Source organism: Apodemus sylvaticus, chromosome 10, assembly GCF_947179515.1.
Source record: "Apodemus sylvaticus chromosome 10, mApoSyl1.1, whole genome shotgun sequence".
In the NCBI taxonomy this organism is placed as follows: Eukaryota; Metazoa; Chordata; class Mammalia; order Rodentia; family Muridae; genus Apodemus; species Apodemus sylvaticus.
The window spans coordinates 52,194,716-52,222,141 of record NC_067481.1 but is presented as its reverse complement, the minus strand read 5'-3'; the positions used below and the strand labels follow the sequence as shown (position 1 = coordinate 52,222,141).

The 27,426-nt window shown below is 43.1% G+C and overlaps 1 protein-coding gene and 1 long non-coding RNA gene across 15 annotated transcripts in view; both read right to left on the bottom strand.

Moving 5' to 3' along the window:
- Positions 1 to 27,426, bottom strand: part of Kiaa0753 (KIAA0753 ortholog) — a 51,500-nt gene that overhangs the window by 14,047 nt on the left and 10,027 nt on the right. For 12 of the 13 annotated variants that reach the window (XR_007979664.1, XR_007979665.1, XR_007979666.1 and 9 more), the window contains 11 exons: positions 25,798 to 25,904; positions 24,524 to 24,586; positions 23,944 to 24,159; positions 21,879 to 22,089; positions 13,390 to 13,613; positions 9,749 to 9,915; positions 7,974 to 8,093; positions 6,807 to 6,896; positions 6,504 to 6,593; positions 1,797 to 1,875; positions 731 to 820 (listed from right to left, as the gene is read on the bottom strand). Coding sequence is in view for 10 of the 13 variants with exons in the window: in XM_052193875.1 (XP_052049835.1) it covers positions 731 to 820; positions 1,797 to 1,875; positions 6,504 to 6,593; positions 6,807 to 6,896; positions 7,974 to 8,093; positions 9,749 to 9,915; positions 13,390 to 13,613; positions 21,879 to 22,089; positions 23,944 to 24,159; positions 24,524 to 24,586; positions 25,798 to 25,904 (1,457 nt within the window). In the remaining 3 variants the exon portion in view is untranslated. The remainder of the gene's footprint in view (positions 1 to 730; positions 821 to 1,796; positions 1,876 to 6,503; positions 6,594 to 6,806; positions 6,897 to 7,973; positions 8,094 to 9,748; positions 9,916 to 13,389; positions 13,614 to 21,878; positions 22,090 to 23,943; positions 24,160 to 24,523; positions 24,587 to 25,797; positions 25,905 to 27,426) is intronic. The other variant, XM_052193876.1, reaches the window with a different exon arrangement.
- On the bottom strand, positions 11,253 to 12,732 carry LOC127693239 (uncharacterized). 2 transcript variants are annotated; one of them, XR_007979667.1, is made up of 5 exons: positions 12,628 to 12,732; positions 12,420 to 12,523; positions 12,186 to 12,263; positions 11,666 to 11,951; positions 11,253 to 11,613 (listed from the first exon to the last, which is right to left on the bottom strand). It is a non-coding gene; the product is annotated as an uncharacterized LOC127693239 (long non-coding RNA). The 2 variants fall into 2 exon arrangements; XR_007979668.1 differs by having other exon boundaries at positions 11,253 to 11,457; positions 11,692 to 11,951.

The window sequence follows — 27,426 nt, the reverse complement described above, 5'->3', positions numbered from 1 at the left end:
ATAAATAAATAAATAGATAGATAGATAAATAAATAAGTAAATACTTCACTCCTGTTCCCTTCTAACTCCTTTATACTCTGTCTATTGCTTAATTTGAGCAATTACAGCAGCAAGCACTTCAACCTTTGGAAGACTAAAGGAATGCAACCTGTACCTTCTACTCCAAAGTCCCTAAGGCCAGGTAGTCAGGGACAGTCCCCTAAACATTAAAAGCAAATCCTGCAGAGAAATATTAGCCTGAACAACAAAAGAGGTTTTTCTTTTTCTCATTTCTTTCTTGGACCTCCTTTCCTCTCTGCTGGGCCAGACACAGTCATGTACTGGGTATTCAAAACTTGTTTGCCTAACAGGAATATCAGGCCTTACAGAGAAAGGAAATTAGACTAGTAATGAGCCAAAGAAGGCTGGATGAAAGGAGACAGGGCAGCAGCCATTCTCCTGCTACAGGCCATCCACAGTCAGGGCCACAGTTCATCTACACTCTGTCCTAAGGGGAGAGATACAAGTGCACCAACAGAAACCTTGGCTCTAGAGATGTCTGTGAGCTGTTTGCATGGCTGGTCCAGACCCAGAACTAAACAGGCACTCTAAGAATTAACATGCTGCATAAGAAGAAGAATTTTCCTTCCCCTTGAGTAGAATAACGCAGTGTTTGCAGAGTAATCCACACATTGTTTTCCTTCACCTAGAGACATTATCATGTGATAATAGCAGAACACCAACCACACACCGGCTCAGCAGGCTGGGCTGCTGCCACTGCTGCGTTCCATGATGGGCGATCCTTCAAATGACTATTTGCTTCCACTGAAGAATTCACTCTCTATGAAAATGGACAAATGCACTCATGGATTATAAAAACTCACAATTTATAGTAGAACAAATGAGCCGTGTTGCAGAATAACCTGTGAGGAACTACCCATCAGCTCCAGCTGTACTATGCTTTTTATAGCAATTAAAGTACTCAGTCCTTGTGAAAACAATTGCCATGTGTTGTCCTCGGAATTGTGGATATTTTTATAAGCACTGTTGGACTGGTTATATGCTGTTGTGCAAGTCATCAACTTGCCTGTTATATATTCTGCTCACTAGTCAAATAAGACTACACAACTCCATTTCTAGGAGTTCTCTAAGGTTAGTAATCCTAGACAGCCTAATAACCCAATACTCTAATAACCTAACACTTCTTAGACTCAGCAAGCCACTCAACCAGTTAAGGTCATAATATTCTTACATGGCCTCATCTATAAACAAGTCTCACTATTGAATCCTACTGCTTACAGGAGAGTGACATAAAATCCTGGTATATTGTAAGTCATTTCATGTTTGAGAAAGTCCTACTTCATGCAGAAATGCCCCAGATCTCCCTCTCCAACTATAAAATAGCCAATCATTCTAAGTCATCAAGGTCACAGAGATCAGCACCCAGGGGATGATTAAGTGAATGCCATTTTTATAAATGAATTTTCCCATTTACGGAGAACGGAAAATGCAGTCTCATATCCTTCCCCAAGTTAAAATGTCACCCTTCTCAAAAGCAAAGCTTCTCTTTCACTTCCCTGTACCTTCTTGCCCTCCCCCCACACAGAGGACATGTGGACAGTGGAGACTGTGTGATATTCTGGAGGTGGTGAGGAGCCCAGCAGTGAAACTACGTTCTGTCTACAGGCTCATCTGTCCTTCAGCCTCCCACCACCAGAGAGACACTTGGCCCTCTAAAAAAGGGTCAGTGTGACCTAGGCAACAACTCTTTTTATTTCAGAACTGCCAAAGGCAAGCAAACGAGATAAATCAATTACCTGGGCCTTGATCAAGAGGGGCTTCAGCCGCTCCAGAACTGCCTCCTCCACCTTGTCCGCTAACTGGGTGGCAGAGAAACTGTTTAGAAGTAAAATTGAAAATTCAAGTCTGCAGCCAGAATGTTCTATTCTGAATAATCATGTAACTCCTACTGGTAAAGGCAAAAAAAAGGGACAACCATTCCACAGAGCTTCTCCACCTGCCATGACCACAAACACCTCCTGTGAAAGGTAGACATGGATTCAGTTGTTCTAAGTAAGACCAAAATTCCCCACTCCCTCTCTCCCAACACTCCCTCTCTCTGCTTACTGATCAGCATGGAGCTCTCAGCTACCTCTCTACTACTAAGCCTGCTTGCTGCCAAGCTGTCTGATGACTCACCATGATGATAGCTAAGCCTTTGAACTTGTAAGCAAGCCTCCAACTAAATGCTTTCTTTTATAAGAGTTGCACTGGTCATGGTGTCTCTTCACAGCAATAGAACACTGACCAAGACAGAAACTAAAACATACAAGAAGTATACAACCTAGCAAATTTACTCTGAGCACTTACTACAGAGAAATAAAACACATCACATAATACATGGATGTTTATACAATTCTTAGTCACAATAATGTCAAGCCAAATAAAGACAACCCATATATCCCTCAGTTGTTTACTAAGATGAGATCCAACTCACCAGCAGATGAACGAACAAATAACACATGTAGTAACTAGAATGACTCTCCATGGAATTATATTAGGAAAAAAGTCAATTCTAGGGCAAGTGAGATGGCTCAGCAGCTAAAGGCATTTGTTGCCTAGCCTGATGACCAGAGTCTGATCTCCATTATTGAAAAAAGAACTGGTTCCTGCAAGCTGGCCTCTGGATTAGCTTCCACACCTACCGAGTCAAGAGGTAGCTGGGGCAGCAAAGAAGTATGTACAGCTATAAAAGTGCACCACGAGGGATGCTGGTGGTGATGGGTGTGTTCCAGACTGCTGCTAGCATTCCTTCTAGGTTCCGCCCAACAGTTACCTAGCAACAGGGTACTGTTTAGCCTCTCTCCCCCTCTCTGCTGCGGTCCTCTTTCTGACCCCTTTCTCCCTCTCCCAGCCCCCCTCCATGTTTTCCCTTTTTTTTCTTTTCTCTTCTTTATATCCCTCTCTGTTCCCCCTCTCTCTTTGCCTCTCTTCCCTTCTTAACCCCCCTTCCCATGCCCCCAAATAAACTTCATTCTATACTAGACCCATCATTGTACCTCAGGTGAGAGGGGGGATGCCTCAGCATGGGCCCACTGAGGCACCCCTCCCTCTGCACCACACCCAGTTTTATAAACCGTGTCACTGTCACTGCCAGCTAGTGCCATGCACCCTCACTCGTCACTATCTATATTCTGGCTATAGTCAACAGTTTGTTAAGATGTCACACTAGGTAGCTGAGAAATGAGCACCCCAAATTTTTCTGTATTATTACAACTTTGTGTAAATGTATAATTATCTACTAATGAAAAGTTTAATATTAATAATTTTCTACTAGCCGGGTGGTGGTGGCGCACGCCTTTAATCTCAGCACTTGGGAGGCAGAGGCAGGCAGATTTCTGAGTTTGAGGCCAGCTTGATCTACAGAGTGAGTTCCAGGACAGCCAGGGCTACACAGAGAAACCCTGTCTCAAAAAAATAACAAAAAAACAAAACAAAAAAACAAAAAAAAATTAGTGGAAAATTATTTTTCCACTAAAAATAATTTTAAACAAAAATTCTATAGGGCTGGAGAGATAGCTCAGCAGTTAAAAGCTCTGATAGCTCTTCCAGAGGTCCTGAGTTCAATTCCAAGCAACCACATGGTGGCTTACAACTATCTGTAATGGGATCTGATGCACTCTTCTGGTGTGTGTCTGGTGTATAAGAAATGCAATGTACTCATAAAAATAAATCTTTTTTAAAAAATTCTATAATAAGGTTAATAATGGATATATAAAATTAGCAAATACAAGCATAGAACAAAGAATTTTAGATTTGAAATGTCTATAAAAAAGATTCCTTTCCCTCTCATTAATCACTGTTATTATTTTTTTGACAAGGTCAAGCTATTATAGAATGAGCTGGCCTTACGGCACTCTTCCTGCCTTAGTCTTCTCATGCTTGGTAGAATGGCTCCTGCACGGGGTGAAGGAGATCCATTCCGCCATCACTGAGATGGCTGTGCTGGTTTGAATGAAGATGGCCCTCACCGGCTCACCTTTTTGAACAGATAGTCCCTAGGCTCACCTTTTTGAACAGATAGTCCCTAATTGGTAGGACTGTTGTTTGGGAAGTATTAGAAGGTGTGGCCTTGTCGGAGGTGGTGTGTCACTGGGGATGGGTGTTAAGGTTTCAAAGCCATTCCCATTGTGTCTCCCTCCCTCCCTCTGCCTACCACTTGTAGAATAAAATATGAGCTCTTAGCCATTTCTTCATGCTGCTATCATGTCTAATTTTCTGACATTGCAAGCTTTCTTTTATACGCTACCTCGGTCATGGTGTTTTATTATAGCATTAGAAAAGTAACTAAGACTGAGCTAACCTGAATACATTCACAAGGGTATCTATAGAGTGCACTTCAGTAAGTGTGCCCTAATGCTCAGAGAAATACAAAACCTACCTTACCAGAAAGGAGATGGGAACTCTAGATGTGCACACTGACACCAGACTCTACAAAGTCATGTGGGCCATGTGTATAAGAAATGCTCCTATCATATCTGCATGCATTTGCCCATAAAATGAGATGGAGAGTCACAAAGCAGGCTTTATACTTTGGTAATTTATGTCCTCATTACTGCATTTAAAAGCCTACAGATAAAACAACAAAAACTACTAACAATCAAATTGCCCCCACTTCACACACACACAAACCCTACAGATAGTCAGTGTGAATGAGAACTATCTGTAGTGTGAAGTAAAGATATAAAATTGCAATTTTAAAAAGAAGCTAAGTTAGGCTGTGCTAGAATGTAAACAGAAAGAGGACATGACAACATGGAAATCCACGAGAGCAAAGCTAGCCTGGATGCTTGTCTTACCCGATGTTGATAAGGTGCTGGCCTTCTGTGACCTATCCCCACAGGCTGCCCAGCCAGACCTGAGAAAGCAGAGCACAGCCAGGCAGTCTCCCTCCTGATGAGGCGCCCAGTGCTCACTGGGCCTACTTCACCCCCAGCCTGAAGTGGTGAGCCCTACTGTCATGTCTGCCGTGACTCGCTCACACTCTCACTAGACTCCTGTAGTACTCTGAGTACTCTGATGAAAGCTGAAAGTCAGGTTGTGATCCATATTCTAAAACCTAGTCTCCTGAGTCTATCTAACACCAGCAAACACTGACCATTCCATGCTAAACTTGTACTTGTTTCCAAAATTAAGGTAGATGCCAGATACGTATATATCAGTAGATTTGAGAACTGTGAACAAAGGTACTGAAAAGATGAACTCAGGAATCAGGGCAGTAGGTACCTCTGGGAAAGAAGGTTTAGCTTCTAAAACAGTATTATTGGCTTAGGAGGCGATGCATGGGTGTACATTTATAATATCCTGAATCATGCATGTGAATTTAGTGTTTTTCTATGTGTATGCTACATTTATTTTTTTTCCAGAAAAAATACACATAAAGAATAAATGATATGCAAAAGGCAAGTGGATAGGAGTTGCAGACAGACAATCAACCTTATAATAGCTAGAGGACCAAGGCAGACTCCCTCCAACAGCAGTGACCACACCATCCCAGAGGTATGGATACCCATGTTGGCCACTTACTTCCTAGAAACACCAGAGGAATCTAGAACTATCAGCTTTGTGTGCAGGGGTATCCTTCAAATCCTAAGATTCTGTGACTGTCTAACTGAAATCTTAACGCCAGTCACCTTGACCTCTAAGAAAAGAGCCACAGCCCTGTAACTGGAGCTGAACGCTGTTATGAATGATGGTGAGCCACAGCCCTGTAACTGGAGCTGAACGCTGTTATGAATGATGGTGAGCCACAGCCCTGTAACTGGAGCTGAACGCTGTTATGAATGATGGTGAGACGTGCAGATGCTTCACTTAGTGCTTGTTCATTTTACTACAGGGTAAATGGTCATCAGAGCTAGAAAAAAGCAGTCAACCGTGGCAGTGTCCCCATTGCATCTTAAGCATATTTCTTTATTGTATGATTCAAGATATTATAAAGGAACACCTGTGCATTGCCTCCCAAACCAATGATACTGTTGTAGACGCTACCCCTCCTTCCCCAGAGGTACTTACTGCCCTGATTCCTGAGTTCATCTTTTCATTACCTTTGTTCACAACTTCTCTAAGAATAAGAGTAGTATTCTTAGGTGATGAACAGGGAAAAGCAGCCTCATCTAGAATACCTCATCTGCATTCAGCTAAGGTGAGACAATAGCATCTACACACTCATGATTCACAGACCATGGCCATGGACGCAGGAAGACTGGCTCTGCCTAGCACAGTGCCTTGGGATATAAATAAGGAAGCAAACAAGAAGCAAACACAGAATACCTCCAGATCACACATGCTTTTGTAGTTCTCCTTCACACACCATACAACCAGGAAACCGTGCCACAGTGCACATGGAAACATGCAAATGCTCATTCATTTTGATTACTCACTCTTAGAGTTCCAACTATATCGATCAACTAAATCCGTATAGGGACACATACCCTATCTCGCCCAGGTAGCAGACATATATATACCTTAATTTTTGAAGTCTATCCACTTCTTCAGCTTTCAGTTCATCCAACTCTTTGGTTCTTCTAGAAGTCTCAGCCTCAAGCCAATCGAGCCTAAAGAGCAGTAAAGTCACATCAGCCCTCCTCAAAGCCAAATCAGGACTCCCTTGGCTTCTATCTCAGCTCTACTGAAGACTTTCTAAGTGGCTTCAAATCTTAAGGAGGCAGAAAGCCAGTAAGCACAGGGGCATGTCTGATGTCAACAAGCGTGATTCACTGTCGAAGGACTGATGACGCCTTCTTGCTTACCTCAGGAGTAATACTTACCTCTGCTTTTGCTTTCTTTCCATTTCTTTGGCTTCCAATTCTTCCAGTTCCTTCAGTCTTTTGGAAGACTCAGCATCTGGCCAAGAAAGCCTAACAGGCAATACAAGGAGTCAAGGTAACCATGCTTCAACACCACAGGGTGTCATTACCACAGAAACAGAGTAGAAGTGAGTCCCCTCCCTCTAACCCAGCATCAATTCTGGCTCCGTTAAAGGACTCAAAAGTAACGTATCCTCTGTGTGCCCATGAAAGCTCCCGCACCACGTTCCTATCAAAGGGTATTTAAGCACAAGAGTACTTCAAACTAGTATATACACAAGAAGCTACCAGCAAGAAAGGCAACCACCACTGATCTCAGAACATGTTACTTATTTAGAAAAAGAATCAGAGCCCAGTGTAGGTGTTAATAAAGCCAAATAAAAACAAAAGAGGACGTTAACTGTAAACAATTTTATTGTATGTGCCTGTCACAGTGCTTTGATTCCTGTGGTTGTGGCTATGCGAACGATACCTAGCAGCCCACTCTTTTCTAAGGGCTGAAGGTGGAGCTGGGACTTCACGTATGCAGTGGAGCTGCACCGCCCTCCGGAGCTCCCCTAGCCCTAATACCCACTTTCAATTTTACTTTCCCATAATTGACAGGGTAATTTCCGCCAAACAAATGCAGAGCAAGCTGTTTCCACTGCTATCATCCTTGGGAATGCTCTCATTAAATCCCTCACATTTATTCCTGCCTGTGCAAGTCCTGGTTTAATGCTGACCTCCCTGTGCAAAGCTTCATTCTCTGCAGCAAGAGGGAAATACTCCCTGTTCTGAACCTGCCCAGATCTTAGGGTGTATACCACATTCTATCTTCAGTCACAGCTAATTACATGCATTTTCCACTGGCTGCAAACAAGAACGGGGATTATGGGTCTTATTTGCTCTTTTAAAAAAGTACTTAAAGCATACTACTGTGCCACATACAAATTGGCAAATGACATACACAGAAGTTTTTGAATGAATGAAACAAGAAAGAATAAAGTATGGTGGGCCTGTAGTAACTTGGAGAGTGTAATAGGGGAAGTCCAATAATCTAGTTTTAAATAATCATCTTTAGACAAGAGCGCTTTGCCTCAGAGTCTGTATTAATGGAGCCCTCTGATTCTGAGAATTGCTAATGCAAACCTGGCTGCTTCTCGCTCAGCAATGCCTCCCGGCTGACTTTCCTTGTGGGCATCCTCCTGCTGTAGGGATTGCTCCTTTGCAGCATCTCTAGGGCTGGACTTCACCCTCAGCCACGCAGCACTACATGGGATGAAAACGTAACTGTAGTCAGTCACCCACCCACTGGGACTCATCCTAAAAGAACCGTGTGATGCTGTCCCACAGCTCAGAGCCTGGCACCTGCATAGAAAACTGAACATGAGGATCCTCAGCTCTCATGCCCAGTGTTGAAGGGAGAAGATTCCTTTGCTTCAAGAAGCAGTCACTATTTCAATTAAAATTAAAAAAATTAAAAAAAAAACTGTCACAGAATAAAGAATGTACTTCAACATAATCTTTAAATACATTAATATGAATCACTAATAATATCTCAGATCACATTCCTCTAAGTGTCTGGGTTAGGTCTCACACAGCACTCTGGTCCAGGAAGCCTTATCTGCCTCACATATCCACCCATCATACATAAGATCAGTGGTTTTTACCTTCCTAATGCAGCAACCCTTTAATACAGTTACTCATGCTGTGATGACCCCAATTATAAAGTTATTTCATATCTGTAATTTTTCTGTTATGAATCATAATGTAAATATCTGATATGCAAGATATCAGATATGTGATTCCTGGGGAAGCATCATTTGATTCCAAAGGGGTCATGAGCCACAGGTTGAGAAACTTTAGTCTAGCAGCTATTGTGCATGTGGTTAGCAGTATAAGCTTCAACCTGTTGATGTTTTAGATTACCAACTCAGCTTATATCCCAGTATTGACATGCATAATGCAAAGAAATCAGAGCAAAGTTAGGAAAGCAAAATAAAAAACAAAAACAAAAGCAAAACGAAGAAAAAACCCCCAGTCAGGTCAGAAGACCCTGCTTTGGTCACATGGGCTTCTCTGACTAGTGCTCGCTCTCCTTCCTCTCAAGGCTGAGGGGTGCATCATACCTCCACAGACTCACACCATGCACAACTGCAAGGAGCCTCCCTAGAAGCAGGCTGCTCACTTGTCCCCTTGCCCCCTTCCAGCCAGTCAGCCCTTGTCCTGTTCTCACATGCTGTTTGTGTTTCCTCCTTTGCCCTGCTGGACCTTCTAGTTCTTTCCACAGTGTTTTCAAAGACTCCCAAATCTTGGCCAACAAGCTCCCTTTTATCTTTAGCCACCCACCTCCTGGCCTGATTCAAACTGGACCCTGCTCCAGATAGAACCCTCTCTCTGGCCCTGTGGAATAGACAGCAGTTCCACACTGTCCTTATCCTATGAGTGTAGGTAACAAGACAGCAATGCTAGCACTACAATGACTAGCTTCTGCAGGTGGGGCAAAGTTAGGCAAATATGGATGAGCTCAGAGTTCACAGCTTTCTTGACTTGCAATTAAAATTTTTTTAAATATTTATTCATTCAGCAAAGATTAAGTGAATGCCTATTATGTGTAGGCACTGGACATTAAGACAGAGATACAATGCCAAGGCTCAGGTAAGCACAATCTGTTCAAAGAGCAGACAACACAGCGTATAATCCTTCCTAAACTGACAGACACATGCTCACTGGACATTGAGATGCTCCATCCACACACAGACAGGTGCAAAAAGAAACCACAGACTTCTAGACAAAAACCTCATGCATCACTTATTCAAATAAGAATTTCTGCCCGCGGGAAAGACTGAAACTTACTAGTTCATCTGCTCTAACGTGAAGAAAATATAGTCATATAAATCCAGGGCCCTTGAATGTTTGCATACCATTTAGGAGAGGCTGGTGGGGATGTGGGGTTTGGAGGAATCCAAGGAGCCCTGTGGTCTTTCACAGGCTGTCGGTTCATTTTTAATCTGGATGACACTGTTGTCTGCTGCAACCTGCTTTTGCTGTAAGGTTGGTTTGGTCGATGTCTTTCCAATATGTGTAGTCCCTGTAAGAAGTAAACACGCATTACAAAGCCAGACCAGTATCAAAGACACTGTAGAGTCAACCTCTGACTCACTGGAGCTCCAGGTGCTTCTTTGCTATTCATGCATTAATTCTAAAAGCTACTGAAAACACTCTGAGGAAATGTGGGAAGCATACCAATCACACTAAAGGGGGGACCTAGAATCCTTGGCTTTTCCACATTTGTATTAAAATATTTATTATCTTTTTCATTAATTAAATCTCCCTTTCCAAAAGTTCATGCTTGTTTACAGGTAAATTACAAAATATTCTTGCCTAAAATACTTAACCTTTCTAATCACGACGAATCACACAATTTCAAATGCCCACTGGCCATGAGGCTGAAAGGAGCAGCCAAGTAGAGTGTTCTCTTACAGGCTCAAGCCTGACTTCCCAGTGACCTCACTAGAAGCCATCAGGAAGGAATAAAGATGTGATCCCAATCCATGACCTGTCAGTTACTGGCTGTGCTGATTAGTGCTTTGTGGTCTTGACACAAACTAGAGTCCTCTACAAAAAGGAATTTCAAATGAGAAAGGAAGTAGCTACACCAGACTGGCTGCAAGGCAAGTCTGGGGCATTTTCTTGGCTAATGAGTGATGGGAAAGAAGCCAGCTCACTGTGAGCAGTACCACTCCTAGGCAGGTGGTACTAGTAGGCTGCACGGGGAGCCAGCCAGTAAGGAGGATTCCTCCATGGTCTCTTGCTTCGGTTCCTGCCCGGACTTCCCACCCTGGCTTCCCTTCATGACTAAAAATACTCTTTCTTCCACAGTGTGGTGGCTTTTTGCACAATAACAGAAAGGAAGCTGAGACACCAGTATCAGCTTTTCCAAGGCCATGCCACAAGGCCTGTGTGCTATGGAAGCCTGCAGACAGCACTGCTGAGAGGCAGTCACCACAGGAAGTATGTTCAGACCAGAGGTGCTCATCTCCCCAGTTTTCCATTGGAGGACTATTAGGAAGTTCTACTGTTGTTGATATTTAAATTTTTAATTAATTAATTTTATGTGTATGGGTACTTTACCTGTACCACTTGCATGTCTGGTGCCCATGGAGGGCAGAAGAGGACACCAGATATCCTGAAATTGGAGTTACAGATGGTTTGAGGTACCATGTGAGTCCTGGGAATCAATTCCCAGTCCTCCGGAGGAGCAGTCAGTGATAAACTACTGAGCAATCTCTTCAGCCCCATAAGGAAGTCTTAGATGGAAGCTTAAAATATAAGGCAGTTTCAAAGCACAAGCTCTAACTGCCCAGCAGTTCCTACAGCTACATTAACAAGCACTCACCTACAGCCACATTAACAAGCACTCACCTACAGCCACATTAACAAGCACTCATCTACAATCACATTAACAAGCACTCACCTACAGTCACATTAACAAGCACTCACCTACAGTCACATTAACAAGCACTCACCTACAGCCACATTAACAAGCACTCACCTACAGCCACATTAACAAGCACTCACCTACAGTCACATTAACAAGCACTCACCTACAGTCACATTAACAAGCACTCACCTACAGCCATATTAACAAGCACTCACCTACAGCCACATTAACAAGCACTCACCTACAGCTACATTAACAAGCACTCACCTACAGTCACATTAACAAGCACTCACCTACAGCCACATTAACAAGCACTCACCTACAGTCACATTAACAAGCACTCACCTACAGCCATATTAACAAGCATTCATCTACAGTCACATTAACAAGCACTCACCTACAGTCACATTAACAAGCACTCACCTACAGCCACATTAACAAGCACTCACCTACAGCCACATTAACAAGCACTCATCTACAGCCACATTAACAAGCACTCATCTACAGTCACATTAACAAACACTCACCTACAGCCACATTAACAAGCACTCACCTACAGTCACATTAACAAGCACTCACCTACAGTCACATTAACAAGCACTCACCTACAGTCACATTAACAAGCACTCACCTACAGCCACATTAACAAGCACTCACCTACAGTCACATTAACAAGCACTCACCTGCAGCCACATTAACAAGCACTCACCTACAGTCACATTAACAAGCACTCACCTGCAGCCACATTAACAAGCACTCACCTGCAGCCACATTAACAAGCACTCACCTACAGCCACATTAACAAGCACTCACCTGCAGCCACATTAACAAGCACTCACCTACAGTCACATTAACAAACACTCACCTACAGCCACATTAACAAGCACTCACCTACAGCCACATTAACAAGCACTCACCTACAGTCACATTAACAAGCACTCACCTACAGCCACATTAACAAGCACTCACCTACAGCCACATTAACAAGCACTCACCTACAGTCACATTAACAAGCACTCACCTACAGCCACATTAACAAGCACTCACCTGCAGCCACATTAACAAGCACTCACCTGCAGCCACATTAACAAGCACTCACCTACAGTCACATTAACAAACACTCACCTACAGCCACATTAACAAACACTCACCTACAGCCACATTAACAAGCACTCACCTACAGCCACATTAACAAGCACTCACCTACAGTCACATTAACAAGCACTCACCTACAGCCACATTAACAAGCACTCACCTACAGCCACATTAACAAGCACTCACCTACAGTCACATTAACAAGCACTCACCTACAGTCACATTAACAAGCACTCACCTACAGCCATATTAACAAGCACTCACCTACAGCCACATTAACAAGCACTCATCTACAGCCACATTAACAAGCACTCACCTACAGTCACATTAACAAGCACTCACCTACAGTCACATTAACAAGCACTCACCTACAGCCATATTAACAAGCACTCACCTACAGCCACATTAACAAACACTCACCTACAGCCACATTAACAAACACTCACCTGCAGCCACATTAACAAGCACTCATCTACAGCCACATTAATAAGCACTCACCTACAATGGCCCTTTAACATTCAGTGACTATAAAAGATTGGTAATTATCCTTAGTAGAAACATAATCTTTTAAAAATAATTTTATGTGTTTTACATTTTATGTGTTTTATCTGCATGAATGTCTGTGTACCACATATGCCTGTAGAGGCCAGAAGAGGGTATTGGACTCCCTAGAACTGGGGTTACAGATAGCTATGAGTGACCATGTGGATGCTGGGAGCCTAATCTCAGTCTTCTAGAAGACCCTTAAAAGCACTGAGCCACCATCAGTCCCAGGAACAACATATCCCACTAACCACTCAGAACAGAATATTAAATCCTCTCAACCCTTACATTTTCAAATATTGAATTTTAAGATGAGCTTCCTAATTATGACCATGGTATTAAATTAGTTAGGATCTTACTGACACAGGAAAGGATATCCATCTGCCCCCAAAACAAATGCTGGTCCTACCCCTTACTAGCTTGCATAACCTTGGACAATATCAGATGAATATAAACGGATCACAAGAAAGGAAGACTACATACCTGCTGTGGTCTGGCGGACTCCAAAGTATCTTTCTTCCTTAGTGGCATGTGCCCTGTCACGGTTTTCTTTCTCACTGCTTGTGGTTTTGCTGAGGCTAATGTTTCATCCTTGAAGTCTGTACCATGGTCCAATACACGGAGGGCTTCTTCTGGAAGAATATCTTCATCTAGAACATCCAGTTCACTCTCCAGCCTCTGAAGCTCTGCATCAGGCTGGCACGCATCTACACAAAGATTTCAGAGCAGAAATTCTACTTAAGCCACACAGGGGAAATGACTTAAAAGCACATAAAATCTAATCTCAAGCCTGGCACTGTGAAAAGCATGGGGCTCTGTTGCCACACCCACTGCCTCCTTAGCAATACCCCCACAGGTGTCCAATGTCCAAGCACCACCACCAACCTCCTCAATGTCAGGACCACATTTACTGACATTAAGACAGTTTTTGTCCGTGGTCTTAATTCTGTAATATCTCTTGTTCTTACCATGGTTGGCCCCTCTAGATTTCTTGACTTTAAGATACTCCCCTCCTAAGCCGGGCAGTGGTGGCGCATGCCTATAATCCCAGCACTCTGGGAGGCAGAGGCAGGTGGATTTCTGAGTTCGAGGCCAGCCTGGTCTACAGAGTGAGTTCCAGGACAGCCAGGGCTACACAGAGAAACCCTGTCTCGGCGGTGGGGGTAGGGGGGTGGGGGGAGATACTACCCTCACTGGCGCCCTGCTGATCTTAGTCACATTTCCACTGGGTTTCCAAACTGTCTGTGCTGGCTAGATTTATGTCAACTTGACACTAACCAGAGTCATCTGAAAGGAGGGAACCTCATTTGAAAGGCAATGCTTCCATAAGATCCAGCTGTAGGGCATTTTCTTATTTAGTGATTAAGGGAGAAGCCCTAGCCCACTGTGGGTGGGGCCATCCCTGGGCTGGTGGTCCTGGGTTCTATAGTAAGCTAAGCAAGTCATGATGAGCAAGAGTAAGCAGCACTCCTTCATGGCCTCGGCATCAATTCCTGCCTCCAGGTTCCTGCCCTGTGAGTTCTCCGCCACCCCTCCACCCCCACCCCATCCCTCATATCCCCCCATACTCCTCCCCCTCTGCTGCTTTTAATGATGAACTGTTACATGGAACTGTGAACAAAATAAACTCTTTCCTCCCCAAGCTGCTTTTTGTCATGGTGTTTCATCACAGTTACAGTAATAGTAACTCTCACTAAGATGATGTCTTTATAAAATGGAAATACTGCAAGCAGAGATGGCAGTGGTCAAAAGCACTTTACGCTCTTGCACAGGACCTGGGTTCAGTTCCCAGAACTCACACAGTGGCTCAAAACCATCCTAAATCTCAGTTCCAGGGCTTCTGATGCCATCTTCTCAACTTCATGGGCACTGCATGCACACGAGCACAAACATATATGCCTAATAACCTCGGATCTCCTGGAACTAGAGTTATAGTTATAGATCGTTACATAGAGTATAGACACCATGTGGGTACTGGAACCCAAACCCAGATCCTCTGGAAGAGCAGCCAGTGCTCTGAACCATTGAGCCATCTTTTCCATCATCAGATTAAAAACTTCTTTGTTTTTTGTTTGTTTGTTTGTTTTTCTAGGCAGAGTTTCTCTGTGTGGCCCTGGCTGTCCTGGAACGCAGAGATCCACTCGCCTCTGCCTCTAGAGTGCTAGTATTAAAGGTGTGTGCCACCATGCTCCGCTCTGAAAACTTGTGTCAGCATGTGGGAGGCTCTGGGTTCCAGTCCTAGAACCACAAACGACAACAAACATACAAATACACAAAAACAAAAACTCCAAGAAAATGAGGAGGAAATCTAATGAAAAACACATAGGAATTTCACAGAAAACATTATAAAGCTTTTATTTTATTTTTGCAGTGCTGGGACTATATTCCTGGCCATTGGAAGGACATAAAAGAAAATCTGAATCAAATTTTCTTTATGGACTGAACATTGTAACATGTCAGTTCCCCACCAAGAGATCTACAATTTCAAATGCATATCAAATTAAAAATGTTTGTGTATGAAAACAGATTGATGCAGCTGGCTATCATGGTACACATCTTTATTTCCAGCATTCAGGAGGCAGAGGCAGGCAGATCTCTGAGTTTGAAGTGAGTCTGACAAACACAGAAAGTCCCAAGTCAGTAAGGGCTCAATAGTGAGTTTTTACTAAAAAGCAAACAAGCAAACAAGCAAAACTTAAACAAATTGATCCTAAAATTCTTATGAAAGGGCCAGACAAATAGTTCAGAAGTTAAGACCCTGGATAGGTTCCCAGCACCCACAAGACAGTTCATAGCAATCTTTAACTATAGTTCCAGGTAATCTAATGCCCTCTTCTGACCTCTGAGGGCACTGCACATGCATGTGGTACACATATACACTCACAGGCAAAATACTCATGCATAAAATAATAAATCAAATTTTAAAAATTCATATGAAGAATAAAATTCTAAAAATTAATCCAACAAACTTGAAAAGCAACAACAAAATGGGAAATCAAGTGGAGACAGGAGTCTTTCTTGCCCAAAGAACTTTTACCAAAGTATATGGGAAATAAGCAGTCCGACAGAGAAATGAGCAAAGCATAGACACTACAGATTAGGCAGAAAAAGCATGAAAAGATGATAAAGAGCCAGGTGGTGGCTCATGCCGTTGCTGCCAGCACTCAGGAAGCAGAGACAGGGAGATGTCTGTGAGTTTAAGGCCAGCCTGGTCTACAGAGTGAATTGTAGGACAGCCAAGGCTACACAGAAACCCTGACTCAAAAAGAAAAGCTGATAAACTTTACTAATCAGGAAAATCAAGCCGTAAGCTAGGATTCTTAGCCAGCAGAATGGGGAAATGTGAAGCATGGCTCAGCCATAGGGGAAGAAGGAGGAAGGAGGAAGGAGGAAGGAGGAAGCCAGCGGTGTGGGAGTAGGGTGCTTAACTCCCTGACTCCATCAGTGTCTCCTCCCCTCCCCCAGCTGAAGATTCTCAGTATACAGCTGAGTTACAGGGAACTCACACATGTAAGCAGAACCAGCCAGCACAATGGCATGGTGACATCTTTGTATATTCTCAGAGACTCAGGAAGTTCATGAGAGGATGGCTCAACCCCAGGAGTCCTGGCCATCCTGGTCAAGTAGTGAGACCTTGTACCATACACACAGACTGACGGCAACCCAACTGGGAACCCAACTGTTTGTTAATATGTATGAAGATATGAAAATCATTTATATGGTTTATCCATACAAAGGAGATCCATATAAGAGTTAAAAAGTTAGAATCCTCTGAACTGGGGATGTAGATCAGAGGTATTCAGCATTTCTAGTGTGTAAGGCCCTGGGTTTTAACCTTAGCACTGGAAAAATTAGACTTCACCCATTAATATGAATAAGTCTTACTAATTTAAATAATCATATTATAGGCTGATATATATTTATGTGGTCACATGTGTGAAACAATATGTTATAGACATGTACATAAGCAGCTCAGAAATAAAGAACAGGCTTATAACAGAAACCTCTAGAAAGGAAGGAAGGAATCATTCAGAAGAGGGGGAGGATGGATTACAGGAGACAAAGGGGCCAAGGACACAACAAGAAAACTCACAGAATCAGCTAACCAGGCCTCACAGGGGCTCACAAAGACTGAACCACCAGCCGGAGAGCCTGCACGAGACTATCTAGATCTTCTGCATATGTCACAGTTGTGTAGCTTGGTCTTCTTTGGGGACTCCTAACTGTGGGAGGGACTGTCTCTGACTCTTTTGCTTGCTTTTGGGACCTTTTCCTCATACTGAGGTGTCCCTACAGCCTTAATACAAGGGGAGGTGGCTAGTCTTACTGTAACTTGATATGCAATGTTTAGTTGATACCCATGAGAGGCCTGCCCTTTCTGAAGGGAAACAGAGGAGTGAATTTGGGTGGGGGTAGAAGGGAGGGAGGGAATACTGCAGTTGAGATATAAAGTGTGTGTGTGTGTGTGTCCACCAAAGGAAAGCTTTATTGAGATTCTTCCTTAGCAACAATAAGTCAGGACTCAGATTCCCCCATACCACTGTTCTCCTTAGATGTTCTCAAAGCTCAGTCAGTTTCACAACAAGTATTACAAAGCAGAACAGAAGAATGCCAGGACTAGCTCCTGTTACTCAATCTATAGCTTAGTAACTCCCAAGATTACATCTATTGAAGCAACGCTGGCTGCTAGGTCCTGACACCTTTTCAGTTGTGAATGCATCAATCAGACAGCAATGCTGTGCAAATCCACAGGAGGCTGAGTCTAAGATCACGGCTGCCTGCCAGCAGAGTGGCAGCTGCCAGCAGAGTGGCAGCCACCAGCCATCCCCACACACTACACTAATGCAATCAGTGGTTAGAAGCCTCTAAGAAAGGCACTATCCAACAATTACTCAAATCACAAGGAAGCTGACCCAATTAGGCTCAATCATAAATCCAAATGACACAGAGACATTTTCCCTCCCTTGGGGCTCACCATAATATTTTGGAGGTATTGAGTAGGGAGCAGGAACTTCAGAAATAAGAAATATTTCTGAATATTTCTTATTCAGAAATAAGAAATATTTCTGAATATTTCTTATTCAGAAATAAGAATGAAGGATTAGGAACAGGAAGAGTGCTATCTCAAATAGAAAGAGAAAAATGTGACCTGAACAATCCTAAGATCAAGGAAAACAAAGCTAAAGATCAGCACATTGCTCCCCAGGAGCAAGTGTGTGGCACTTGAAAGACAGCTACCTAGAGCCAGGTTTCACTTCACACTAATGGTGATAGCGTGGCTATAGCCACGCCTCATGTTTGGTACAGAATTCACATCTATGTGCACCCTATCATGCTGACGCCCAGAGCAGCCAGGACAGGATTACTGAAATTCTTCAGGTGAGGAAAACAAATGAAGCATTTGTTCAAGGTCACGAGGAGGGTGAGTGAGGGCCGGCCAAGCCTCCTGCACTCTGCACATCCCTACACTCCGGGAAGGTAGCACACAGGTAGGGCTGGCATCCTAACCACCCTGCCCATGTGCAGAAAGCTCCACAGCCTCCCACACTGCGGGCTTCGGAGAGCTCTTGGGCTGCTGTACACACGAGGAGCTTGGAGGTGGTGTGCCCTTCCCACAGCCCTGGCCTTAGGTACCCCCTGTCTGGCTGTTCACTACGTCCTGTGTGGTAGCCTTTGTATTGGGTATATATGAGTTAGGTTAGTAATGCCACCAGCCTAGATTTAGGATGGCAAGTGACAACCTAAGACCTGCAACTGGTATCTCAAGTGGGGCTGTCTTCTGGAACTGAGCCTTCCGTCTGTGGACCAGACCCTACGCCACCTGTCAGAACTGAGCTGAGCGTTAAACCCCCTTCCCACACCCGCAATGAACTGCCCCTGCTGTCATCACTCAGGGCTCCACGGAGGCTGCAGGTCAAACACTCAGCTGACCAGGATCCACAAAGAGCAGCAGATGGACAAATGCTCTAATAGATAGGAGACACTCATCTAAGTTTCTGATCACAAGAGAACAGAAATGACATAAAAAATGTTGACATAGTAAGTTGCAATGAGGGGAAAACTCGCAAACATTGGCAACTGAAATACACAAAATAAGATCAAAGAAAATTCAACACATCATTATTCTCGGTAAATCTAAAGTCTGTTTTTCTTGATCTTAGTAGCTGAAAATAGTGACACTTGCCTTTTATCCTAGCACCCAGGAAGCAGAGGCAGGCGTATTTCTGTCAGTTCAAGGCCAGCCTGGTCTACACGGTGAGACTCTATCTAGTGGGGAAGGGGGATTAACTTCTGTCCTGGAGAGAGCTGAGAAGTTAAGAATGTGTGCCCACCTCAGCACCCTGGCCAGGACACTCACAACTGCCTGTAACTCAGGTTCCAGGGGATCCACTGCCCACTTTGCTCTCTATAGGCACTGCATACATATAACTAAAAACAGAACTAGATTCTAAAACTAAAAACAGAATTAGATTACATCAAATCTAAAACATCAGTTTACAACACACATCACTATTCGTTAGGAATTTTAAATATTAAACATTTTAAATGTTGCAATTGGTTACCAGACACATTCCTTAGTATAGGCCCATGAAAGGCAGTCGGTTCCTGGTCGAGCACAGGCTGGAAACCCCAGTGACCCTGAGGAACAGCAGGTGCTTCACCTGGTTCCTGGACACTAGGCTTCTGGCACAAGGTCACAGCCCTCCATAGATTTGTGTCCTTCAGTCACATAAGGGCAACGCCCCAAGACCCTCCACAGGTAAAGGATTGGACCTTTGGTCACATAGCCTCAAGACAGATCTCCATTTTAATGAGGTACATAGAGGCCCAGAGGCTTAGCCAATTAAGCTTTCCTTCCCAGACACTCCTCCCTGCAAAGGTATGTAACCTCAGGCCCACCCTGAGAAGTGGGGCACAGTTTTACTCACCCACTTTTCATCATGACAATAAAGGCCTTAAAACCAAGGACTGCCACTTTTCACAGGGATCACCATAGGAACTATGGAGAAGGTTTTCGTCTAAAGACCCAGCCATCTAATCTCCAGTGGAAGAAGGCCTCTCTGTGCCCCTAGCCATAACCACTAAGCCAAGCCAGCCAAGGACCTCTCTCCACAGGACCCAGCTAGAGCTCCCCCCTCTTTTCTCCCTCAGCCCTAGGCTCCAGCCCATGAGCCCCAACTCCGTTCTCAGTTCTTCCTCTTCTGCAGCTCACAACGGCGCCTAGGTGCTCAAGAGCCTGAGAAGCAGAAGGCCCCGGCCTCCCTGCAGTCCCACCCGGGGACCCCTAAGCCAGCTATCTCTGGGACCTCAGACTGCAATTCCCCCACCCTCAGCATGTCCGCAGCTACCCATAAGAGGTAAGCGCAGTCAAAACTCCTGTGTCCTGCCTCCCCTAGAGGCGGAACCCTGTGGTGGAGCAGACATGGGGCCCCACTTAACACCTTACAGAATATTGTAGTTCATACCTGCAGTCCCAAGCACCCAGAAGCTAACACACAGGTGTACAAAGTTCTAGGTCAGCCTCAGTTTTACAGGCTGGCCTGGGCTACCAAGTAACACAGGCAGGAAGGCTCTACTTCAGGACTTGGGGATGCCTTCCAGCTGGCTTTGCAGCTGGAGGGTACTGTTTGCCCAGATGGGCAAAGGCTGGCTCTCTAGCTCTAAGAAAGAAAAGCTCTCTGGTTTCAGAAATCTTCAAGCGTGCAGGCCCAGTGAAGCACAGTGTCATAATAAAAGACTTCAAGGCACTGCCAGATGTGAGGCTAACGCACAAACTCAACTTCTATTTAAGTAGCAATAACCAATTTCATAATTAATAAAAATTTCATTCACAGCAGCAATAAAATCTATAAGACAGAAAACTAGAAATATATATATATATTTCTCTATATATAGATATATACAGATATATACAGATATATATATACAGATATATATAGATATAGCAAGGAACTTATAGAACCCTATGTAGAAAGCTCTAACACTGGACTGAGGTATAGAAAAGAAGCTGGAATGCACACTCATCTGCGTGGCCATCTCTTGCGCAGCAGACACCACTTCCTGTGAGCTAGCACAGACTCCAGCATCATGCCCACACTCACCGCTCACTCCACAGTTCTCAGAGTGAGCAATAGCAAACAGAGCTTTAAAAAATAGCAAAGAAAAATTAGTTGTCTTGTTAAATATTAAAATATGTCCAAGACTGAGGGATTTGCCTACACAATTAAGTTTTTATACCAGAAAGAAACACCATAAACAAAATTCCAAAGCTAAGTGACGAAGTAGGAGAAAATATTTATAATACATGTAAGCCACAAAAGAAAGAAAGAAAGAAAGAAAGAAAGAAAGAAAGAAAGAAAGAAAGAAAGAAAGAAAGATAGATAGATAGATTAAGAACAACACTATCCAAAGAACTTTTCTATTCATAAGTAAAGACATGGAACCCAACAAGGAGAGGGATAAAGACTACAACAGGGAGATCTGTGCAGCAATAGGCACAGGTGAGGAAGCCATGACGTCTCAGGAGGACAGAGGCTCAGCAAGCAACAGGGAGACACCATTTCCCATTTATATAAAATACCACTCATCAAAACAGAAGCATACACACTTTTAAGGGGTAAATTGGCAAAATCTGCTCAAATGTGCATACCACACAACCTGACAATCCCACCTCCTAGGATGAGGAGCCAGCAATGCACAGATGTCAGGTGCACATGTGTGTATCCACACACAGTACAATATAGGCAGCTTAGCACTATGATAGAGCAAAGGGGATTTGACTTGCTCATGGTCTTCTATAGAAGCATATTCCAGCCTCCAGTCCTAGGACAAATGCTAGGTGCTACTTCCTGATCCTAGGGTCAAGTAGCTCTCCTGGACAGGGCCACATATTTGGACTTCCCAGTGTGATGCAGTAACTGTTTCAATTTCACAGAGCAAAATATCACACAGTAACATTTTGAGATATATACCTGCAAGTAGCCTCTTTGCCACAGAAGGTCGACTGGTTTCTTGTGGGAATGTCTCCTTTGTGACCAAGGGTCTCCTCTCACTCTTGGGCAGTACTGTTGGCCATCTCTCTAAGATCTTTTGGCTTCCCAGAGGAAATCTGCTCTGAACTTCTGTGAAGCATTTCTTTGCCTTTTTAGGTGACAATTTCTTTTCCAGGAGAGACTCCAAAGCCTGTCACAAAACAGTCATTATTCTCTCAGTTTATCCCACTAGAGTATGACTTTAGTCACAACACTGAAAAAAATCACTGTCCAAAGAGACATGTCATTAAATGGCTATCTCTAATAGTTAACAAGATGTCCCCAGTAATTTAAAATTGATATTATTTACAATAGGGATTAATTAATAAAAGTAATTTCCACAGTTCTTTTACTAGTTTGTTAAAATCAACAGTAAAGATACGACCATTTTTAAGAGGCACCCTAACCTTAAAATTCAGAATCATTACTTTGGAAACTAAGCACAGTCTTCAGATTATAGCTGTACATGCTACATGTTAATCTTCATTTCAACAAAACTTCCTGAACTCAAATAGTGTTTTGTGTGGGTAAATACATTATACTGACCATCCATTTGCATAAGTTCATGGAACTCTGTGGGTCCAGTGGCTATGTGCCCACAGCGATGGTGGCAGGAGGTCTATGTTCCCATTCTCTCTGCCACCCACACTCAGTACCAGGCAGTACTGGTCAGAGCGAGTTAAAGGCAACCGAGCACAGTGAGGGAGGCTGAGTTCAGAGGACCATATGAAAACAAGATAGTAAGTCGGGAAAGGATTCAACGAGTGTTTCATTTCCTACATTACTGAATACTTTCAAAACTAGGGGATATCTACATTAAGGTGCATTTGTTTGTTTGTTTGTTTGTTTGTTTGTTTGATTTGGTGTTTTTTGTTTTTTTGAGACAGGGTTTCTCTGTATAGCCCTGGCTGTCCTAGAACTCACTCTGTGGATCAGGCTGGCCTCGAACTCAGAAATCCGCCTGCCCCTGCCTCCCAGAGTGCTGGGATTACAGGCGGGCGCTACCACCGCCCGGCTTAAGGTGCATTGTTAAAGGTGCTCTTGCTCAGAATATGGGGCAATCAATCTCTTGAAATCCTTTCTAGGATTCAGAAGATAGGTCCTCTATTTGAAATTATTTTGTCCAGTAAATGTCTCTTGCAGGTAAGTTGAAAGAGCATGAATGGCATGATATGATATGTTGTCAAAAGTTCTGAGATCTGCACTTGACACCCACACTCCTAACAGTGAGCTCTATCTACACGGACGTAACCAAAGCTAATAAGAGACATTTGTAGACAACAGGACTACAGAGCAGAACAGGCTTTAAGGACTGGAGCTAGTCAGATATGTCTTTCTGTCTAGAATTCTCTCCACCATCCTCCCTTCATCCAGGGCCAACAGCTTATTAATATAGAATTATCTTTTCCTATTTATTGATGAAAGTGTATGAGAGAAGTAATACTGGCATGGGTGGCTAATTAGTTTCAGCTCTCAAGAGATCTCTCTGACCTTTGCTTTAAAAACAGCAATAGTATAAATTAGTAGTAAGGATATATTGTAAGTCAGGGAACTGTAGCCTCACTGCACTGCAGTACTTTCCAAACCTATGAAGCCAGAAAGCCAGAGCTCACTGCTAATGCTGTCTCTGTAACCAGCGAGAACTGAGACCTTCGTCCATTCCCGATCAGCACTGCCACTTGAGGAATGGCAGACGTTCCCAGTCATCCCACGACCTGAAGTTCCCACCTGCATGGGTGCTTCCTTTCTAGAACCTCTCTAGATCAATGCTGGTAAGTAAGCACTAATCTGAGAATTCCTTGCCATTTTCCTTTCTTTTTTTATGTAATAAAATCAAAGCGTGTAAAGACAACAAAAATACAAACTTACGTTCTTTGCAAAGCACCAAGTTACCAGGCAAGGCAGTAGTTTTGCCTTATAGTCTCACTAACTGGAACGAGAGTCAGAGTTTCTTCCCTGCTTGGAAACAACATCCGTTTAACAAAAACTGGAGTCCATTTCCTACCTCGATTTGCTGCAAGATGTCTATGACCACGTCTGGCACAGAAGGATCAGCATCCAGCTTGGCAGAACACAGCGACAGCTGACGAATGAGGCTGCCCAGTTCCCTACACCGAGCAGGAACTGGGTGCTCCCCTCGGTCAGTAAACTGAGTGACAAACACTTGTAAGGCCCGGATGGCTGCTCGATGGGCAGCTGCCAGCCTAGACATTGCCCATGACTGGCGACAAACAAGAAGCAAGGGGTTACTCCAGGTTCTGACTTCCCGACACCATAGCAACCTCTAAGAATATCTGCAGTCTATCTGCAAAGTGCTCCCTATTGTAAAACCTTCTTCAGAGAGAAGAGAATTGCAAAACCTCACATTCTCTAGAAATAAGTTCTTTTTTCTCCCATTGTCTATATACCAGGAGTGGCCACACAGTGACCTGTCTATACCAGGAATGGCCACACAGTGACCTGTCTATACCAGGAGTGACCACACAGTGACCTGCTTCAGATCCTTCCTAACAGGTATACAGAAACACTGACTAAACATTGTAAATGCACTCTATTAATAACCATTCATTAGAATCATAACATACCTTCTTAGTATGTTTAATTTTTTGTGGACTCAATTTATCCAATTCTTCCTGGATTTCTTTTACCTGTTTTATGAAAAGGGGGAAACAAAACTTTTATGCCTGTCCATTGATCTTTCTTATTAAAAAACAGATCCTGGTTTATCCAAACATAACCCTTACTAACTCAAGTCACTTAAAAATGAGAAAAGGCTTCTCATTCATTGCCCATCTCCACTAACAACGACTGATTTCTGTTTCAAAACGGTTAATAGAGCTATCCCCAGGTCCCCACCGTAAGAACTAACCATGGATGACCAATAGAAGGACCAGCTCTCTGAGTCTTATGAGCCACACTAAAGACTTGTTTTGTACTAAGTATACTAGTAGATCTTTTTCATCCCCACACCAGGAAGGAATAGACAGTGGTTATCTGAGTTCCAGGCCAGTAAGGGCTACATGGTAAGACCATTTCACAACACACACACACACACACACACACACACACACACACACACACACACACACACAAAGACAGAATCTGACATGGTAGATCTATGCTTCAGAACAATCTCAGCACTTGCCAAGAACAATTTTTGTGTCAATGGTGTAGAATAAGAACCAACATAGGATTCAAAAAGAATACATAAGAAAATCTAACTATGACATTTTCTTTCAAACAAACATTTTGATTCAAGCAATAAAAACCAAAATATAACTTCAAATGACCACAATAGGTTTAAAGGTTTATTAACAAATAAAAGTTAAAGTTAAAACAAACTTTTAAAAAGATCCATTATATATACACACTCAGAAATCCACTGCAAATGCCTGTTTATTAACCATTAAATGTTTCTTGAAAGACAATAGTCTTCATTCTCTATCATAAAATAAAGAATAACCCATTTAATAAAACTGAGACAGATAGAAAAACCACTTTAAGACTCAGGCTCACATGTCAAGCATTTTTTCAGGAGTAATTTCTTTTAGTAGATTCAAGTCTATGCCCCCAAAGTTAAAAACAACAGTTTAAGGAGCCTAGTCATGTGCATATCATTCTCTCTCTCTCTCTCTCTCTCTCTCTCTCACTCACACACACACACACACACATACACACACATCTTTCTGTTAAAAGAATGTAAATTACTAGTCTATAAGTTTAGGAAATTAACCCTGAAAATTCATTAGCATTTATGCAGGGCCCTTGTGTTCATCTTTTTGTGACTGAAGGAAAACTGTGAGTCCCTAGGAAATCCACATGCAGGCCCCGGGCTCCAACCCCCCTGGCGTTTCCATACCTGCTGCTGAAGAACATAGAGCATGCGGGCACAGCGCACAGCTTGCTCCTGTCTCCTAACTCGGATTCGATGCTCTTCATCTGGATCCAAAGCCTCTTCTAGTTTGTCTGAAAGTATTTCCCCATGTTAGGCTAAAACCACACACAGACACTTTAAGTAAGCTGGCAAATTTTACTAAGGAAACAGAAGCTGCCTTAGCAGACTTAACTTCTAACAGCCAAGGCTGAGACTAAGTGAGTGATCTGTGTACTGACTCAGGAACAGAAGGGACACAAAGATGTTGGCAAGCTCTCTGGTGCACCAGAATTCACCAAAACACATTTCAATAGACAGTAAGTTCACTGTCTCAAAATTCTTTTATATTGAGCCAAAATGTGGAATGCTTCCCCTATTTTTCAAAAAAAAAAAAAAATCTTTACTGGACTATTTTCATTTAAGTGAGATTATTTTTATTGAATTATTTAATCTTGAATCCAAATGAGAAATTCTTTCTCTAGCATATTAAGATGGAAGTGCTAAAGTCATTTGGATGTCTAAATGTCAAGCTATGTGTCAAGAAACACACTCTTGTACACACTGGCTCTCCATAGTTTCGTAAAGATCAACGCAGTCCATTTCTGGAATACAGCTCAGGGGAGAGCCAACTATCCATTTCTTCTAGGCTATTGTTTCCAAATATATTTACATAAATTCTTTTATAAAACTCTTAACAGACAAGTTTGATTTTGCAATACTTTACTTGTGTAAATATATCTCAAGTTTGATCTTCTCACTGTTACACACAAGAGACGGGGACGAAGAGCAGCTTGACAGCACAGCACTTGCCAAGTGTGCATGGGTTTAAATCCCAGCACAGACAGGAAATGAGGTGAACAGGAACAATAAGGCAACCAGGCTGCTAAGAAAGGCAAACCTTTGAAGCCAAAAGTTGCACATACAGGTCAAAGTCATATAGGAGTCTCTAGGCCAAATTATTGCCACCTCTATTTGAGTTACATAGCAGAGAGAAAATCCAAGCTCACAGACCTGTAAAAACAGAAATTGGAACTGGTTTTGGCAGGAGTTGCTAACTCTTCACCTTGAAGGCTTGGGAAGCACAGGCTTCTGAATCAGAAGCTGAGACTATGTATTCACATGTCTTTGTATCCATGTGTCCTTGTCAAGGCATTTTTATTATAGTCACCAACTACTGATGACCCACTGAAATACTCAAGTAAACAAAGTAACCCAGGTCAGCCTTGCCTCCACAGAGCTTCTAAAACTCAGTTCTAAAGGTCCTGGTCTTAGGCCAGATCACCAGAGCAGGAGAGCTCTGTTCCCTGGAGCTTGGCTTCTACCTAAAGCATCTGGGGGGTCATGCTACACTATCCAACACTAAGGATAATGAGAAACAAACCACAATACTTCTGGGGTGTTCTATGGAGATGTTCTGAATCACCCATGATACTCAAACATTACAGGACACGTGCTCATTAGAAGACTGAAGGAGATACTTTCTGGCTGTGTGTGGAAGCTGTTTTCCTCAGGCAGCTGCACTTTGTTTTAGATGTTGCTGCTCTGCAACTAGAGGCAGTTTCTTTATAGCTGGTTCCTCAGAGCCTGGAGATGAACCTGTACCCATCCTTAGTG